General features: G+C 33.3%; 1 protein-coding gene across 1 annotated transcript; it reads left to right on the forward strand.

Moving 5' to 3' along the window:
• Positions 1–9,711: 9,711 nt before the first annotated feature.
• LOC124887043 lies at positions 9,712–10,362 on the forward strand. The gene is made up of 2 exons (XM_047396207.1): positions 9,712–10,087; positions 10,169–10,362. Exons 1-2 carry the CDS (start codon positions 9,712–9,714, stop codon positions 10,360–10,362), a joined length of 570 nt encoding a protein of 189 aa, XP_047252163.1.
• Positions 10,363–20,533: the final 10,171 nt, after the last annotated feature.

Raw genomic sequence — 20,533 nt, forward strand, 5'->3', positions numbered from 1 at the left:
TTAATTTCGATTCAATACTAGATATTAATGTAATTAAGTAGGCTAGTTTTTGTGGATTTTCTTTTGTTTTATTTAGACTTATATATTCTGAATAATTACTAATTAAAGATTCTTTAATTTTTCTAAAAGTTTCTTTATTTTTAAATGGTCTTCGCATAATTAATTTAATATTTTTGTAGGTAAATTTTTTAACTCTAAATCGAATTTTAATTCTAACATGTATATTCTAAATCTAGTATATATCTCTTCCGTACTGTTTAAATTGCTGAGCTCTGATACCATTTGTAGGGGGGTGCGCGGATTTAATAGGTATAATAGATTTAGTAGGTAAGGCAATAATAAAAATGGAGACGTTTCAAGTCTCTTAGCGACATCATTAATGAGTTTTGATCCGTTTTCCTTCTTCTTCCTTCTTTTGCACCCACACGCCATATAATTGACTTTTGGGCTTGATCTTTGAAGAGGTGGGCCTCATTGACCCATTACGAAATACAAGAGGAGAAGAGTCCATTTGAACTCTGAGACATTTTTTGCATGCAAAAAAAAGATATAAAAATTAATATACATTCAAGGCATAAAAGTGACATATTTCAAAGCAAAAGAAAATATCAAAAACCAATTTTTGAATGACAATGACAAGCACACTTGCACACATATAACGAGAATGAGAGTCAATAGATAAAATGTAAAGCAAAGACACCCACTTACATGCCTCATGATTTATGTTCATATTAAGAATGAATAAAGGTAAAAGAAAGAAGACCATATTTAGTGAATTAATGCGAGAACAAACAACGTAAGCTTGAAAAAGTAAAGGGATGAGGCAATAAGAAAATATCCATAACTTCTAAAATTGAACAAGCATAGACACTAATCCATATAACAAAAGAAAATAAAGGTTAACTTTTCAAGAATGGAAATCTTTAAACTCCAATTAAGGTGACATTAACAATGATTCATACATTCAAATCATGGCCATCTTTAGGAAAAACATGTAACGACCTATGATTTATCTTTCTATGACATCGTTGATTCTCTTTTGATATGATGAATCAAAGAGAGACATGAATCAAGTCTTTACACACACAAAGACCACATATAACAATGCGGAGTAAGAAAATTAGAATAAAAGTTTAGCATCTCTAAAAGTGAAATACCGTTCAACAATCATACCATGCATGACTTAAAAATATCTAAATAATTCTATTTAGCCACAAAAGTTCAAACTTTCTCATCATTTTGACAAAACAACATGCGAACAAAAGAGGAATAAACATCTTGGTTGGAAAATAAAACTAACACTTCATCTCTTATATGAGAATTTTGAAATCCATTAAAATAATTAGCAAGCAAATGAAAAATTCTCGACTTAACCAATAACTATTTTTATTAACGCGAAACAAATAATAGTAACTATTTTTCCAACATAAAAGAAACAACTTTACATGTTAAAAACAAACATATTCGCGAACAATGAATTTAAACAAGGCATGAATACGTAATTTGAGCAAAGATCAAAACTTTTTACATAATAATCAAAAAATAAAGCCCAAAGGCAAAAAAATCAATATTAACTATTTTTTCAAAATAAAAAAATAACTTTACACGCTAAAACAAATATATCCACCAACAATGAGTTTAAACAAGACATAAGTATGTTTTTTAAGTAAAATAAAAAATTTATTCACAATAATCAAACAATAAGGTCAAAAGGCGAAACAATCAATAATAACTATTCTTTTTAATATAAAGAAAATAACTTTACATGCTAAAAACAAACATATCCATCAACAATGAGTTTAAACAAGGCATGAACACATTTTTAAGCAAAGATTAAAACTTTATTCATAATAATAAAAAAAATAAAGCCAAAAAAACACGTTCAACGATTGCTAGCTCATTTTTATACCATGAACGTGAAAATAACCATAATATCGATACCACAACATCCTATGGCCTTCAAGACCGTCTACAACAAATAATCCCAGCAAACACAATTACAACTACGAACTACGAAAAAGAAGGAGATAAAGAAGAAAATAGTAATAAAACTAAAAAGGAAAAGGTGTGTTTACCTTTTTTTGGGGCAACAAAATGGGACTTCAAGCTTTCTTCGGAGTCTTGATCACCATCGAAAAATAATCTTCTGAGAACCCCGATTAGACTACCGCTTGGAAATTTTTACTAAAGAAAAGAAATTTAACTATTTGCTCAAAAAATTTTCTCACTCTTTGAGACCTTTTTTCTTTCTTTGAAACTTCTCCCTTCTACTAAAAAATAGTGGTAGTATTTATAGAAAATGATGGGGATCCAATTCTATTAATCCACCAATGTGGAAAAAAGTATTTAGGGGTGTTTTTGAAATTTTCAAAATTGAAGATCAGGTAATGTGGAAGATAGGGTGGGGAAATTGTACAATGTAGTACAATTTTTGAATTTTAAAATTAGAAAAAGGACAAGGTTGAGGGAGGAATTGTACAATGTTGTATAATTTTTAAATTTCAAAATTTGAATTTGGAAAAAAGACAAGGTTGAGGGGGAATTACTACAATGTAGTATAATTTTTTGAATTTCAAAATTTGAATTTGGAAAAAGGTCAAGGTTGAGGGAAAATTGTACAATGTAGTGCAATTTTTGAATTTCAAAATTGAAAAAAGGATAGAGTTGAGATGAAATTGTACTATCTAGTACAAATTTGAAATTCAAATTTGAAATTTGGGATTTGAATTTGATTTTGGTGGGAATTGGGTAGAAATTATGAGAGTTTAGAGTTATTTAAAATATAACTCCCATTGGGATTTAAGATTTAGCCAAATTTATTTAATTTTGACGAAATTGAAAGTCAATTGGCCGATTGCATTGCAATTATGACTAATTTGATTTCAATTATGGTCAAATCTAATAGATTGACTAAATTAAATTAAAATTCAATACGAATTAATACTTCCTTTAATCCCGAGCTTCTTGATTTAATAAAATCAAATAAATATTTCTCCAAATAAATTAATTTTGAGAATAAATTTTATTTAATTCAATACTTTATCCGTATAGATTAATTTTCAAGTTTAACCAGTAAAAGTCCAATTTTGATAAAAATGTTCATTTAAGTAACAAAATTTATACAATTTCGCATATGTAAATACAAAAACGTATAATCTTTAATTAAAGGACAAAATTAATCCAAACAAATATTTTAGAGCTCATTTATCGGATGAAATAAATATTTCAACTTTATTAAAAGTGAAGAAACTCAGGGTTAAATTTAGTCGTGAAGGAAAAAATTAGTTGTCAACATTGGTGTGCAGGTACATTTGAATCAAGAAAAGGTGAATAGAAATTTCTTCATCAAGATCCAGTGCGTATAACGTTGGGGGACATGACTATGAATGTAATAGTGTGATGCCGAATTCATTGTTGATGAAAGCAGTTTACATTCAACTAAAGGAATTCGGGAGATAAAAGATCTATATTCAAATAATTCCTTGGGACCTAAGCTATAATCATTTAAATGTAGAAGATCTACTAATTCAACCATTAAACATGATCTGATTAGTTGTTTTTGTTTTACCATTAAGATACACATTGATTGTATTGTATTCAAGAAGTATATAAATTAGCATTGTATGAAAAAGGTATATAAATAGATGTCCCATATAATGTGATTAGTTGTTTCGTATTGTATGAAAAGAGTATTTTAAAAAGATACTTCATGACGTGATTAGTTGTATCACATTTTATGAAAATGGTATCTAAATTGATATCAGACGGTTGTAGTAGTGAATTAATTTAGTATGTAGTATGATACTTTAGGCATCAGGTAATATATTATTTCAAAGATTGAATCTTTGACAACATACGTTATTGAGAATTTTCTAAATAATTTTATCTACTTTATGTAGTAATGAAATGAGTATGTAAATTGGTATCACCTAATTAGAATATCATAATTTAGAAAACACAAGTTGGTATATTTATTTCATACACTAACATAAATAATAACATATAATATTTGGTGAAACTCAATTTCTATACCAACTTCTTCAATTATTATACTCATTCCATATAAATATAACATGTAAGAAAATATTTTATAAATGTTGAGTGAAATATTAATATTTCATATTGATTTTATACAAGTTTCATATACGAAAATTCTAAGAAAAATTCTAAGTAATACGCTCAATTTATATACTCATTCAAGTTGAAGCAACTTTGAATCCCAAAGAAAAAATACATGACGGGAAACCCACCTTAATACGCAAGATATATATCGTTCAATAAAAAAGAAGAGAAAAAAATTAATTTATGGTAAAGAGAGTAAATTAATGGTTGAGAAATATTTTGGCAGTAAACTGACAATGAAAATCGTGTAAGTATTAGAATAGCAACTTAATTAATAAAGTTTAAAAAATCATATATCATGTATCAGTGTAAAAAAACTTTACCATATTTTGCTCCTTAATTTAAGAATAGTTGCTCAAATGAAATAAGCTTTAGTTCGAGTGATTAAATAAAACTAGTTTAATATACGTGCATTGCATGATGCACGTGTATCAAGCGTTAATTAAGAATAATTATATATAAAAGTAAATCAGTATGTAAGTTATATTATTTAGTACAAAAATTTTAAAAATATCACGTAAAAATTTTGAATATAAAAAGTATGGTAAATTAAAGAGGAACATGATAAATCACCGTCACACTAATAATTAAGGAGTAAAATTAGATGTAGCCAAAAATATATTTCTCATTTAAGATTATACTATTTAATCTTTTTCTGTATGTTGAGATAATCCGGATTAATGTCATTCATAGTTTAGATGCTCGAAATAGCATTTAGTCATTATACTTATTTTCTAATGCCAAAAACACTTTATTTTTAATGGAAAGTTATTTTAATTCTCAAGATTCAGCATTTTTATCAAAATTGAGGACATGTTAAATGATTATACATCTTGAACATGTTAGAAGTCCTTTGGTTAGTGGATAAGAATAGAGTCATTCATATATCTTAAAATACTATTTTTCCTAGATTTTGTTCTTTAAATTATATAAATGAAAATTCAATATTCTTCTTTTAAATATCAAGAATAAATTTGTATGATTTTTTAATTCCAACATTTCTTTTGTTTCTCTACCTAACTTAAGTGAACAAACATTCATCATTGATATCGAAAGGCAACTCATAGTATATTATTTAAAACAACTAACTAATAATTATTTTGTTAACTAATTTAACATAAAATAAAATGGACAACTAAACTACCAACTAACTAAATCTTATAAAGGATAATTAAGTCTAGAATTAATTTTTGAAAGTTGTATAGTGCATTAATGTGTATGGCTTCATTGAACATAAAGTTAACTCAGCATCTCAAGTGGTCTGTCGGATATCATATATCAATCCTCAATGCAAACATAATACTCAAACAATATCCACGACGTAGAATGAATCTACAGCGTAGAAGGATTTATGAAATTTAAGATAGAGTGTTAATGTTAGGTTCAATTATTTCAATTTATCTTAGCTTGAAGAGTGAACTCAATGTCATCCCAGTGTGCGGGCATATGAATATCCTTGTTGAGGAAGCTAAACCATCGTTCCATCAACTCTTCCTCAGTTGTCTCCTCCACTATTTTGTTGGGCTTCTTTAGGAAAACAACTCTATTAATAGATACTGAGTCTCAAAATTGTATGGCAAATGCAATGCACGTAAAAGACATGAAAAAATAACTTTTGAATATAAATATTTCGATTAAGTTTTTTCATATTACAATTTCTTCCAACTCTTATTTAGCTAACGATTTGCACATATATCTGATTTTTACAAAGCTCTGTAATGTAAAAGACTCAATCTTCAAACACAGTATCTCTCTTTCATCATAAGCTATTGCTGGAGGCTCTCTTAGATCAGCTTTTGGTGTGACGGGAAAGTTATAGAGTGGTTATTAAGATAGAGTATAAAAGAAAAGGAACCGTAGTTTTTAAAGAAAACCTAGAGTGGGCAGAAGTTTGAATATAAAAGACCCTTAGTTTTTAAAGAAAATCTTAATTTTACCATATATTTTAGGAGTCTTTAATTTTATATAATATTTTTTTTACCATGCATATACTTTAGGACTAATTAATTAGTAGTTCTTTTAATACCTCTTACCATATGTTTAAGACTTTTTATTTTAAATGTTATAATACAATTAAAAATAATTTAAAGAAAATAAATAAATTAACAATTGACCTTCGTATCTCAAAACTCTATTAATTAGTACAATTACATTTATATTTTATAAAAAATGATCAGATATATTCCTCAATATTGTAAATTAGAGTTGATATACTCCCTATTAAAAAAATCGCTAACATATACTTGGGGTGAATCTACGTGGAGGTGAGGGGTTCGGGTTGAAAAATTACATTATGTGTATAAGGTCAAAGTTGAAGTATAAGGATATAATGGTTTTAATGACCCCCCTTAATACAATAGAAGGGCATAGCTCTGTGTCCCAGGGGGCTCATTTTGAGATTGACATCACGGGTTTGGTAATTTTTTAAAAGCTTTTCCACTTCTCACTCTTTTTACTATTTAATCCCCAGTTGGGCTTTCGATGTTTCACTGTAATTGGCAACTGTAATTGGCAAGTGGGACTGAATAACAAAAAATAGTTAGCCTTTTTAATCAATTTATGTGTATTTATTATATATATTTATTTAAAAATTATTTATTTATTATTTTCCTAGTATAAATATTGGGCATAAAATATTTTGTACAAAACTTTTACATAGTTGGAATGAAAAAATCTTTCAATTTTTTCTTTTTCAATACCCTCGATACTAGTTAAAAGTCATAGCTAGAATTGTATAATTTTCAAATTAATTCCCCCGCCCCCCCAACCCAAATAAATAAATAAATAATACTATGAATACGCCTTTTTATACGTTTTGTTTCACGTTTGTTCAAAATAGCTTCATATATTTGACTAGTTTTACATAATATACGAAAATTTTGCTTTGTCAACATTTACAGATTATTTTATCGAATTACATAGCTCATTCTTTTAAAATATATTTTATCATTCAACATATTAATATTGATGTTGTGCAGTATTTTTTATTGAGTACTAATTATATATTATAATATAAATAATTCAATGCTTACACTTTTCAAGAACCTTTTTTTGTGTGGGGGTATTAATTTGAAAGAAAAATATTAAAATAAAGTAAAACTGTAAAGTGAAAAAAATAAAAAGGCATAATATTTTTTAAGAAGGCTCGCAAAGTAAAACTTGGAAGTAATGTTAAAAGGATATGATAAGGCAAGTTAAAATTTAGCCGGTGTCCACTTTATTTTTATAATGTAATTTTCATATGCTTACTTCTTTATATGTCAAACTCGCTGAACAAAAATTATGGATCCGCCACTGCATATACCCTCATCATCCAACAAATGACCCATATTTATCCTTTTCCTTAACGAATCATTATTAAAATTAAAAATAATTTGTGGATTTTTAAAGAAAAATTGCCAAGTAACTCCATTGAGTTTGCTAAAAGTCTACTTTGAAAACTTATTTTGACATTTAGATAAAAGTGTTCAAAAATTGAGAAAATGAACACCCTAATGGGTCCACAAAAAGAATGCTAACCCTAGCACTCAACTATAAAAATGTGCACTTTAGTTCCACTCCTATTTCAGCCCCTATTTTGTAGAGACTACACTTTAGATCATGTCCAAAAATAGAAATATTAGATATTTAACTTTTTTTAAAAAATCTCAAGCTTCTTATCCAAGCTCCACTACCAACCACTATTTTGCCGATTTTTCGGCCATTTTTCGTCTATTTTTTCGGTATCCATCGGAAAGTGGCATTACCTCCTTTGTTTTAAGCCATTTTCTCATATTTTTAGCCCCATATTTTTCATACAAAAAGCTTAAAAATTGGTCTCACATTTTTTAATCGATTCTTGGCTCAATAGCAACATTCCAACACTCCTTAGGCTGTTTCTAAGTTGTAATCCATTAGATTATTCTGGTGGTCGTCAAAAAAGGCAAGATCAGTTACTGTACGGAAATCAGCTAAGAAGAAAACGACCACAGTCTATTAAGTCTAGGCTCATAAACCACTGTTTAGGTTTATTAAATAGTATCATCGAGATATATCATGTCTATTATAGAATACGTGGTTGTTGGTGGTGTATTTTTTGGTGAATGGGAGGAGACTCCTAAATGTTGGGTTTGAAAAATAACGTCTAAGGAGAAAGTGTCCATTTCCCTTCATCGAAAAGGTTCATAGGTCGATTTGGTTAAAAGCGCAATGGAGAGCGGTGAAGTAAGTTGTGATCAAAGCGATGTGGTTATTAGTTTCTTTATGAACGAGAGGGTGAAAATCTATCCAAAATTCATAAGGAATGATAGCCACGTGAAATTATACATGCTTTGCATTGATTTTAATAATTCTAGGCCTATATTACGGGTTAAAGTTTTTGGAAGGTCCCGAGAACAAGCTTCTATATCAACCCTACCCCAACCCCTGATAGTGGATGGCACGTCAATGAAATAGGATTACATGGTGGTCATGAATGAGATAATTCTAAAGATTTTAAAGAATAAAAATATGGAGAAGGTGAGGACGGTCAGTTCAGACCACAAGCAAGCCATTCTTTCTCAGACGACACTAATCTTTGTGTCGGACAAACATTCAAGGATAAGAAAATGATGAAGCTTTCTTTGAAGAAGGCATCAGTAAAAATGTCTTTCAATTACACAATGGAGAAGAGTTGTAAGAAATACTTCTGGGTGAGGTATGTAGATCCCACTTTCTGGTGGATGGTGTGCGCTTGTGCCAACGAAGCATCGGGTTGGTTTCAAATCCACAAGTATGTGGGAGAGCATAGTTGTGGCATTGATTATGTCATGGGAAAGCACAAGAATGTCACCGCAAAAGTCATTACCTCACTTATTTTAAACTTTTTTGTTGACAACGAAGGTCCAAGCCCGAAAGAGATAGAGAAGATAGTATTTAGTGAGCTAAATTGCAGGCTAGGCTATTGGAATGTTGGATGGTAGATGTCATTACGAAGAACATAGTTTGAAGAACACCCAAGCACGGATATGCAGTGCTTCCTGCCTTTTCATATGTTTTTAATGGCCTCAATCCTGGGTCTATAAATTCCCTCATGGTCGAGGAAGAGTAGAACAAATTTATGTACTGCTTTATGACATTTGAGGCTTCCATCTGTGGATATGCACACATGAGAAAGGTCTTTGCTATTGATGACATACATTTGTACGGCAAGTACGAGGGTGTACTGCTGTCCGCTATTCACAGAAACATATTTATCTTTAGTGTATTATGTGGTGGATAAGGAGAATGATGAGTCGTGGGGCTTCTTCTTCGAGAAGCTTAAGTCTGTTGTCATCGATGAACCAGAATTGTGTGTTATCTCTGACAGACACGTAAGCATAGCAAATGGCCTCACATGAATCCTCTTGCGCATCATAGTGTTTATATAAGGCATCTCGGTAAAAATATTCAAACGAATCACCATTGTATATATCAACTACTACCATGTATACAAGGCATATACGTTGGAAGAATTTAATGACTACTTCAATATCCTTAAGGAAAAATGCCCCAGTGCAACAACTTTCCTCGAGTAGGACGTTAGGTTGAAAAGTGGAGCGGGGCTCACTTTCCAGTAATAGATTCAATGTCATGACCATAAACATTGCCGAGTCGCTCAACGTAATATTGCTTGACAAAAGAGAGTATCTTGTGGCAGCCATCTTCAATTCAATTGCACATAGGTTTGGAAAAATATTCAGGAAGAGGTATGCAGAGGTGAAGAATTCAAGGACTATATTCGTTCCCGAAGCCGAGAAGATCTTGAGGAAAAATATGACCGAGGGCGACAAATTATATGTGAACAACATAAATCGAAGCACCAACGAATTCACCGTACTTGATTGTGGTCCTTCCGCCAAAGTTAATCTATCAAAAAAGTCATGTTCTTACACAAAACACGACTTGGTGAAATTGCCATGCGCTTATGCAGTGGCAGGGGTCCATTTGAAGCACGGGGACGATTACGGTACTAGCATTTACAACTAATCTTCGCTCATATATTTGAAAGAATCATACCTCCTTGCATACTTGGAACCTATTTGTACAGTATCTCTAGAGTCGGAATGGAGCGTGGCGTGGGAGTATCTAGAAATGCAAGTTCTTCCACCCGATTTCGATCCCAAACTAGGGAGAAGGAAGGTGAGACGCGTTAAGGGTGTGTTGGAGTCTTCACGTCCCAAGAAAAGGAACAAGTGCTCCAAGTGTAAAAGGCCGGGACATAAGAAAAAACATTATCCTTAACGCAGGATAATAGGACTGACATTGTATTTTTTTTAGTTTTGTCAAATGCACTGGACAATTTATAATGTGTATTCTATTTTTAAAGATAATGAACTGTAGTCAAGATCGACTTTTTTTGCTGTGCATTATCGATCCCAATTCATTTATAATCTACTATGTACTAAATAGATTATACATAGCAATAATCGACTAGCCTCATAATATATAGTAAATCAATGTTTGGTTTACATAGTAAATATTCAATACGTAGTGTATAATAAATCTTTTATACTGTCTATTGAATAAACCCTTTTCTTCGTACACTATTGAATCCAAAAAAATAATGATGCATTGGAAAAGGTACCATTTTGAAAAGATCCATCCCAATTTATTTATTAAATATTATGTATGAAATCGACTACTATACATATTACACATCGACTAGACTCATACTATATAATAGATCTATCCGTGGTCTACAGAGTATAACTTAAAGTACATAGTAAATAATACACCTTTTGAGTGGTCTATTAATAAAACCCTTTTCTTGGTAAACTAAACATTTTAATGTAATAATGACACTTTGGGAAACACATCATTTCAAAATGACTCAACTATTGCGACTGTCGCGACTTTTTATTTCCTATTCTCACATGCCTTTTCACCTTCCCTCTGTACGTGTATAACTTCTATTGGTCGATTTTGTTTTGCTCTGGTCTATTAAAAGAGGCCAATCATCGATTGTAAACCCACTTTTAGCAGAAAAGACTAAGCAAAAGAGAAAAAAATGGCAAGGAGAAGATACCCACCTCGTCCTATGCGTAGGATGATGACAACTCGAAACCTCGATTTGCTCAATTTGAGGAGCGGCCTGGATTTTTTTTCCCAGTGTCTTGCCGTTGATCAGCGGCGGCTGGACATGGAGCTATGTCGGATGACCCATTTTCTCCGGGCCATAGCCGAGAGGCTCCATTTGGACCCCCATGACCTCACCCTCCCACCATCCCCTTAGTCTAGTGTAGTTTAGAACAATGTAGTTCATTGCGGAAGCTTTCATGGTGGCCTCATTTTGTAAATGAAAGATTCCCTTTTTGTATTTTTGGTTGGGATTTTGTCCCCAAATTTGTATATTTACATGCAATGAACTTTTATTTATGTACAAGTTCGTGTTTACTTTATCTTTCATTTATTTATAATGAACTTTATTTATTTGTTGATGATTCATCAGTATAGTATGTTTAAACATTTTTAAAGACTGTTTCATTAAATGTAAGAAATAAAATATTGAGGTTATTATCGACTATGCTAAATAGGAATTATATACTGATGTCTTTGTTGATGATTCATCAGTACAGTATGTTTAAACATTCCTAAAAACTGTTTCTTTAAACATAAGAAAGAAAATATTGAGGTTATAATCGACTACATTAAATATGAATTATATACTGATGTCTTTGTTGAGATGATCCAGTGTATAGACTTATTATTGATTTACACTTAGGTCGATTATTGACCTGCGCAAGTGTCTATGCTCAATTTACTGAATATATGGGCAGTTTAAAATAATGACAAAAAAGAGAGATTAAATTAAATTAAATTAAAGTATGTCAATTAACACCATTCAAATATTATGAAGCAATTTAGATACATCAAATGTGACACCCAGTCACTTTTGAACGTGATTAGGTGTTATCTAAGGCACGCTGTAGTCATAGATCATTGAGATGAGACTAAAAAAGAGGATAAATAAAATACAATAAATATGAATCATCCAAGCACTAAAGAACAACTACATATCATGACATGTGATTAGACGTGTGTAATGAGCATAAGGAAGAGTGATGGTTGTCACTTGTGGGTGTTGTTGGGACAAGTAGTGTTTGAGAACATGAAGTCCTTCTCAATACAAACGCTTGTTCTGAATTATTGGTTGTTACTACCACTGCCCTTCCTTATACCCATTTGATCGAGTGTCTAATTATTTTGTACTCTCATATTATGATATTTAGTCACTTTACATTGCGTGAATGATGTTTATTTATTTTATTTTATTTTACTTTTTCTTTTTTAAATCTCACCTCCTTCGAAAATAGACCTATGATGATATCTTGCATATATTATAGATAATTATCTTTATCTATACCAGACTATATTAATAGTCATGTATTGACCAATTGAGTCTATTTTCAAAGGAGGTTAGATTAAAAAATGAGAAATAAAATAAAATAAAATAAAATAAATAAACATCATTCACGCAATGTAAAGTGACTAAATATCATAATATGAGAGTTCAAAATAATTGGACACTCAATCAAATGCGTATAAGGGAGGGCAATATTAGTAACAACCAATTACTCAGAACAAGCATCTGCATTGAGGACTTCTTATTCTCAAACACTACTTGTCCCAACAACACCCATAATTGACAACCATCACTCTTCCTTCTGCTCATTACACACGTCTAATCACATGTCATGATATGTAGTTGTTATTTAGTACTAAGATGATTCATATTTATTTTATTTTATTTTATTTTATTTCTCTTCCTTTTTAGTCTCATCTCAATGATCTACGACTACAGCATGCCTTAGATAACAATTGGTCACATTCAAAAGTGATTGGGTGTCCAAACTGATGTATCTAAATTTTTTTACAATGTTTGAATAGTGTTAATTGACATACTTTAATTTAATGTAATTTCTCTTTTTTGTCATTATTTTAAACTGCCTACATATTCAATTAGTTGAGCATAGACTATTACGCAGGTCGATAATAGACCTGAGTGTAAATCGATAATAAGTCTATACACTTAATCATCAACAAAGACATCAGTATATAATTCATATTTAGCATAGTCGATTATAGAAGACATAACATTCTTTAGAGACCCTTTGAAGTAAATGATAAACCAATTGAATTTTCCCCAACGGTCTAATCATTTACCAACAGTAAGAGGGTACAATTTTTCAACGGTTAGTTTTTGATACATCAACTTATTATTTTTGAACTCTTCCATGTTCATTTATTCATCGCTTTCTCATTGTGCTTTAACAATAATAATGTCGCAGTCATCTCAAACATTCAAAAGTACTTATATTTGTCATTGTGGTAATCTCGCTATTTTGAAAACTTCACGAACCGACAAGTATCCAGGTCAAAAATTCTACAACTGTGCAGTTCGAAAGATGTGTTTTTGTTTAAATTAAAATTTATTTATGTTCATCACATAATACAATTTAAGAATTTATCGTTGTTATTTTAGGATAATGGTGGATGCTCTTATTTGTAATGCCCCGAGTCTGTATCCCGGATGCTACACGGTGCTTATGACCTCGAAGGACCATAAACTAATCCATGACTAATATCTATTGTGAGCACTGAATAATCACAGGGTAATAATAATAATAACACTGAACTAAATACGAAAATTAGGTTGAAGTCGCCATAAGGTTCACAACTGAAAACAAATACCGAATACTGATAAATGAATATTGAAAACTGAAATACTATAGTCTGAAAGCCTCTATGTAATGCCTCAAATCTGGTACCCGGAACGCTACACGGTGCTCATGACCCCGAAGGACCACAAGCTAACCCATGAATGATATCTGTACCTGTATACTGCATAATATACTGTATAAATGCAAAAATAAAGGCTGAAAGGCGATAAGGTTCAAAACTATAACATAACTAATAAAACATAATATCTGGAGGGGGTATGAAATACCCAAAACAACTAAAATAACTTTCTAAACATGCTAGTCTAAAAAGCCTTTAACTGACTGAACTGTCTATTTAAGTAGTTGATGGGACATGTCCCCAACTAACTCTAACTACTGAAATAAATTAATTAATGAGATAATAAAGTAATGGTCATGTCCTCGAAGGATGAGGACTCACTGCTAACTCTGATTGCTGAGACTGGAATGCTACTGATGCTCTAGAGCTCGTGCTTCTAAACCTATGGTATAAAATACCATAGCGCAAATACGTTAGTATATTTGAATGTACTGGTATGCATGTGAGGTAGGCTGAATACAAAGGGTTTACATGCATGAACTCTATTAACTGACTGAATAACATGAACGTGCGAATACATGCATGAATACATAATAACTATAACTGAGATCATGGCATTACTGAATTGGAATATTGATAACATAAGTTTTTGTATAGCTGATATACTATTATCTGAATGACTGTGACTGACAGTCCTATTTCTGATAGAACTAGCTGAGTTTCATACTGAGCTGGGTGACTATATCTGGCAGTCCTGAATTCTATAGAACTATCTGAGTTCTATTACTGAGACTGAGACTGAAACTGTAACTGTGGGAAGTAGTCATCTAGCCGACATGCCCCTAATAGGGTCCAATCTGTAACCCCAATTGAAAGGGTGTCAATACCGCGCCACTGGTAAGGACAAGATGTGAGTGATCCCTCATTTAATAGGTACTCTAAGGAGAATGGTGGGACCCTCATATAACAGGTTAAGCCACCCCATCAACCCTCATCTAACAGGTTAGATGTCTCAACGTATGCTGGCTACGTAGTTTTGGAGCACAAGGATTGCTTCTAAGAATCACTCCTTCTGCTCGCAGGTGAATTCCCATCCTTGGGCTTACTCGGTGCTGAATATTACTCTCATTTGATTAGATGCTGAATTAATTATACTAAACTGACTGGACTGAGTTCACTGAGTTTCGTTGACTGATGGAATATTACTGAGATCTGATAATTGGCTGAGATTACTAAGATTACTGAGTTTTCTTGAGTCATGAGACTAACTGAATTCTACTAAACATAGCTTGACTGAGAGTATCTTGAAAACATGACACTGGCTCTAGGCACATAGCTAAATTATCAGGTACAAGTACCCCCTGGACTCGATAGATGGAACTGATAACGCATGACTTTCTTGAATACAAGACCAACATCACAATCCATAATACAATAAGTTGGAGATTTCATGAAGTACTAGTTATAAAGCACCACAATGGCTACACATATATCCATAATTCACTGACTAAGACTTTTCATCAAACACTGGATATGCATAAACTTGTACATGAATGGGGAGTTCATATTATTATACTAGTATGACACTTTTCCTCCACATTGGAATTTAATCGAACACATGGGGAGCATGTTTTGGTTATACAATCATTAACACATCTAATAATCAAGGATACATCAATCAACGTGTAAATTTAAGGGTTTATCATGATTATTATGCAAATCACCACATCATAGGGTCAATCATTGGAATATGTAATTTAAAACATGAATCAAAACCCCACAACATCATGACCATGAATTTTAATTCAATTTAAATCATGAACATTCATAAATACATAAATCTTGGATTTTGAAAAGAGATTCTTGAGCTTCATGGGTAAAAGAGACCCATGAATCAACACATGACATACCTGGGTTGTGAGTTTCTTGAAGTTCTTGGACTTGAAGAACTTGAATTTCTTAGTTTCTTAAAGGAGGATTTGGATCTTGTTCTTGGGGATTGATCTTAGAGAGAAAACCCTAATTTGATGTTGTAGATTGATAATAAACTTATGAGTCTTGATAATGAACTTATGAGTCTATGTCTGATATTATTAGGTATTAGAAAGGGTGGTAAAAGATCAAAAAACCCCTTTTAAAATTGAATTAAAATAGCTAAACAAAATATACGATGGTGCAATGGTCCGTCATTGGGTCGATGGTCTGTCAGTCTTGACCGTCGCACCAGGGCAAAATAGGGGTTCACTACCTCTCCTACAATGGTTTGGGCGATGGTCCGTCACTAGCTCAATGGTCTATCGTCCTGAGCCATCTCTCTTTGGCAGAAGGTGGTCTCACTGCCTCCGCTACGATGGTTTAGGCGACGGTCCATCGCTAGTTCGATGGTCCGTCGGCCCTTATTGTCGCACCTGGGCAGTTTTGACTGCTTTTTGTAAAATATCCATATCTTTTTACTCTGATACCAGATTTGGATGAAATTGGTATTATTGGAAAGATAATTTAATTTCCCACATGATGAAAAGTGAAAATCTTGAAAATACCATACTTATAAAAGTGGATTCATCTTTAGAACAAGTATTTAACATTTTTGGGATGAATTCAAGCTATGTAGAAGTAAGGGGTATTGCAATATCTCCCCCTTGGGAACATTCATCCTCGAATGAGACTGATTGAGAGGGGATAAATTGTAGACTGAAGCACATCCTAAACATGAATGACTGAAACATGACTCCATGACTAACATGACTGATAAACTGAATATATATCATACTGAACATGCATATCTGATTTATGAGTGACTGGTTCCTGAATGCATGACTGAGTGTTCTGAGGAACTAAGTTTCTCACAATAAGAATGCATCTCTGATGCATGATTACTTGACTGAACTAATTTATTAATGAATGAATGAATATGCAATGGTATTTAATACCAAGTTTATAATGTAATTCTGAACATGAAATGGATACCAAGCTTATAACTAAAACCTGAACATGAAATTGAAAATCTTAAGGAGAACTATTACCTTGAGCTAGATCTAAGTTATCAGAGAAGAGGTGAGGGTACTTGGTTCACGTATCTGCTTTTGCTTCCTAAGTAGCTCCCTCAACGAACTGATTTTGCCAAAGAACTTTGACTAGAGGGACTTCTTTGTTCCTCAGTATGCGAGTCTGGTACTCTAGGATTTTGACTGGAATCTCTTCATAAGAGAGGCTGTTTTGAACATCTATGCTCTGAATAGGGACTACTACTACTGGGTCACCTATACACTTCTTAAGCAAAGAGACATGGAAGACTGGATGAACCGAGGCCTGATCTGAAGGAAACTCGAGCTCGTAAGCTACATTGCTAAAATGACTGAGAATTTTCAAGGGACCGACATATCGGGGACTGAGCTTTCCCTTCTTGCCAAACCGCTTAACTCCTTTAATGGGAGAGATCTTTAGATAGATATAATCACCAATCTCAAACTTGAGATCCTTTCTGCGCATATCTGCATAAGACTTCTGTCGGTTTTGAGTAGCCTGGAGTCTTTCTCTGATCAATTGGACTTTTTCTAAAGTGTCGAATACTAAGTTAGGCCCTATAATTGAGGCCTCACTAACTTTGAATCAACTGATTGGAGATTTGAATCTCCTACCATATAGAGCTTCGAATGGAGCCATTCGAATAGTGGAATGATAGCTATTATTGTATGCAAACTCAATCAAAGGCAAGTGGTCATCCCAACTACCCTTGAAATCAATTGCACATGCCCTTAGCATATCTTATAATGTCTGAATAGTCCTTTCTACTTAACCATCTGTCTGAGATAATAGATATCGAAACACTGTACAATCTGACAAACTCTCTAATATAGAGTTGGCGTAATCCTCGGCTGAATAAGAGGTATGAACCGGAAGGAAATGAGTTAACTTGGTCATTCTGTCTATAATGACCCAAACTGAATTATGCTGGCGACGATTATGAGGTAAACCCATTACAAAGTCCATGTTCACTTATTCTCACTTCCAAGTAGGACTACTAAATTCATGCATGGACTTACTGGGCTTCTGATGCTCTATCTTAACCTGCTGACATGTAGAGCACTTATCCATAAACTCTGTGACATCTCTTTTCATCCCACTCCACTAATAGATCTCCCATAAGTCACTGTACATCTTCGTAGCCCCTGGATGAATCCAGTAGTGCACAGCATGAGCTTCTGCAAGAATTTTTTGCCTCAAGTAAGCTACACATGGAACACACAGATGACCCTGACAACGCAAAACACTATCTCCCCCTTGGGCGAAAACCTCTACTTTCTGATCCTTGACTGACTCTTTCAACTTGACTAGGTTGGGATCTCTATCTTAATTTTGTTTTACCTCAAAAACTAGAGATTATTTTGAACTACTCTAAACCCATATGTCACCCTCCTCTGTATCAACTAAGTGAACGCCTAGTCTGGTAAGATGATAGACTTCCTGAGCTAGCTTTTTCTTACTGTCCTTGACATTAGCAACACTACCCATAGATAGTATACTGAGAGCGTCGGCCACCACGTTGGCCTTGCCCGAATGATAAAGGGCACTCATGTCATAATCTTTCAAGAGCTCTAACTACCTCCCCTGACGAAGATTGAGATCTTTCTGAGAAAAGACATACTAAAAGCTCTTATTATCTATGAACACATCTAAAAAAACTCCGTGTAGATAATGCCTCCAGATTTTCAAGGCAAAAACTATAGCTGCTAACTTGAGATCATGAATAGGATAATTCTTCTCATGGGGTTTAAGCTGTCTGGAGGCATAGGTTATGACCTTACCATGCTGCATGAGGACACAACCCAAACCTACTCTAGATGTATCGTAATACACTACAAACCTATCCGGAAGAGCTAATATTGGGGATAAGGTGAGTTGAGTTTTCAACTCCTGAAAACTCTTCTCGCAAGAATCTGACCATTGAAACTTGAATTTCTTCTGAGTCAATTTGGACATAGGGGATGAAATAGAAGAAAATCACTCAACAAACCATCTGTAATAGCCATCCAAACCCAATAAACTCCTGATATCTGATGAAGAGATAAGTCTGGGCCAGTTTCTTACTACTTCGGTCTTTTGAAGATCAACCCTAATGCCATCACCGAAAATAATATGACCAAGGAATGCCTCTGACTTTAGCCAAAATTTGCACTTACTGAATTTGGCGAATAAATGATAATTTTTGAGAGTCTGCAATACTATTCTGAGATGGTCTGCATGATCATACTTGCTGCAGGAATAGACAAGAATATCATATATGAAGACTATGAAGAACATGTTTAAGTACTGCTTGAATACACGGTACATCAAGTCCATAAAGGCTGCTGGAGCATTGGTAAGACCAAAGGACATAACTAAGAATTTGAAGTGACCATAACTAGTACGAAAAGCTATTTTTGATATATCATATTCTTTGACCCTGAGCAGATGATAGCCTGATCTGAGGTCTATCTTAGAAAAATAGCTGGCACCCTGAAGTTGATCGAACAAGTCATTGATTCTGGAAAGTGGATACTTGTTCTTGACGGTGACTTTATTGAGCTGATGGTAGTCTATACACATTCTAAGAGAACCGTCTTTCTTGCGCATGAATAAGACTGGTGCGCCTCACGGGGACACACTAGGTTTGACGAATCCCTTATCTAGGAGATCCTTCAACTATTCTTTCAACTCTCTGAGTTTTGCTGGTGCCATTTTGTATTTTGGAATAGATATAGGAAGAGTTTCTGGAAGAAGATTGATGCCGAAGTCTATTTTCCTTTTGGGAGGAATTCCTAGAAGATCTTTGAGAAAGATATCTAAATATTCATTCTCTACTGGGACTGATTCAAGACTGGTAGTTTCAGAACTAGTGTCCTTCACTGGAATAAGATGATAGATACATCCCTTAGATATCATTTTTCGTGCCCGAAGGTAGGAAACAAGCTGACCTCTGAAAACTGAAGTACTACCCTTCCACTCTAGGATGGGTTCATTCAGGAATTGAAATTAGACAACTCTGTTTCTGCAGTAGACTATGGCATAGTAGGAATGAAGCTAATCCATGTTGAGAATAATATCAAAATCAGTCATCTCTAATTCGACTAGGTCTGCTGAAGTGATTTTCTAAGATACCATAACCGGACAGTTCCTATATACCCATCGGGCTATGATAGTTTTACCCACTGTGGTATATACCGAGAAGGGATCTATTAGAATTTCAGGACTGACTCCGAAATCAACTGCTATATAGGGAGTAAAAAAAGACAAAGAAGCTCCTGGATCTAGCAAAGAGTAAACATGTAATTGAAAGATTTGTAACGTACCAGTAACCACATCAGGAGAATTTTCCTGATCCTGTCGGGACTAGAGAGCATAAAGTCTGATATTATTAGGTATTATAAAGGGTGGTAAAGATCAAAAATCCTTTTTTAAAAATAACCTAAAATAACTGAATGAAATATGCGACAGTGGGTGCGACGTTCCATCACTGGATCGACGGTTTGTCGGTCCTCACCATCGCACCTGGGCAGAATAAGGGTTCACTGCCTTTCCTATGACAGCTTGGGCGACGGTCCATCGGCTTGATCCATTGGTATTTAGCAGATGGTGGTCTCACTGCCTCTGCTCCGATGGCTTAGGCGATGGTCCGTCGCTAGCTCGACGGTCC

Source organism: Capsicum annuum, chromosome 9 (genome assembly GCF_002878395.1).
Source record: "Capsicum annuum cultivar UCD-10X-F1 chromosome 9, UCD10Xv1.1, whole genome shotgun sequence".
Taxonomy (NCBI): Eukaryota; Viridiplantae; Streptophyta; class Magnoliopsida; order Solanales; family Solanaceae; genus Capsicum; species Capsicum annuum.

Bases quoted from the DNA above. Each gene is read 5' to 3' on its own strand.
- LOC124887043 (XM_047396207.1), top strand. From the start codon at position 9,712: ATGACCATAAACATTGCCGAGTCGCTCAACGTAATATTGCTTGACAAA. The intron at 10,088-10,168 runs GTACTAGCATTT...CTATTTGTACAG, and splicing joins GAAGCACGGGGACGATTACG to TATCTCTAGAGTCGGAATGG.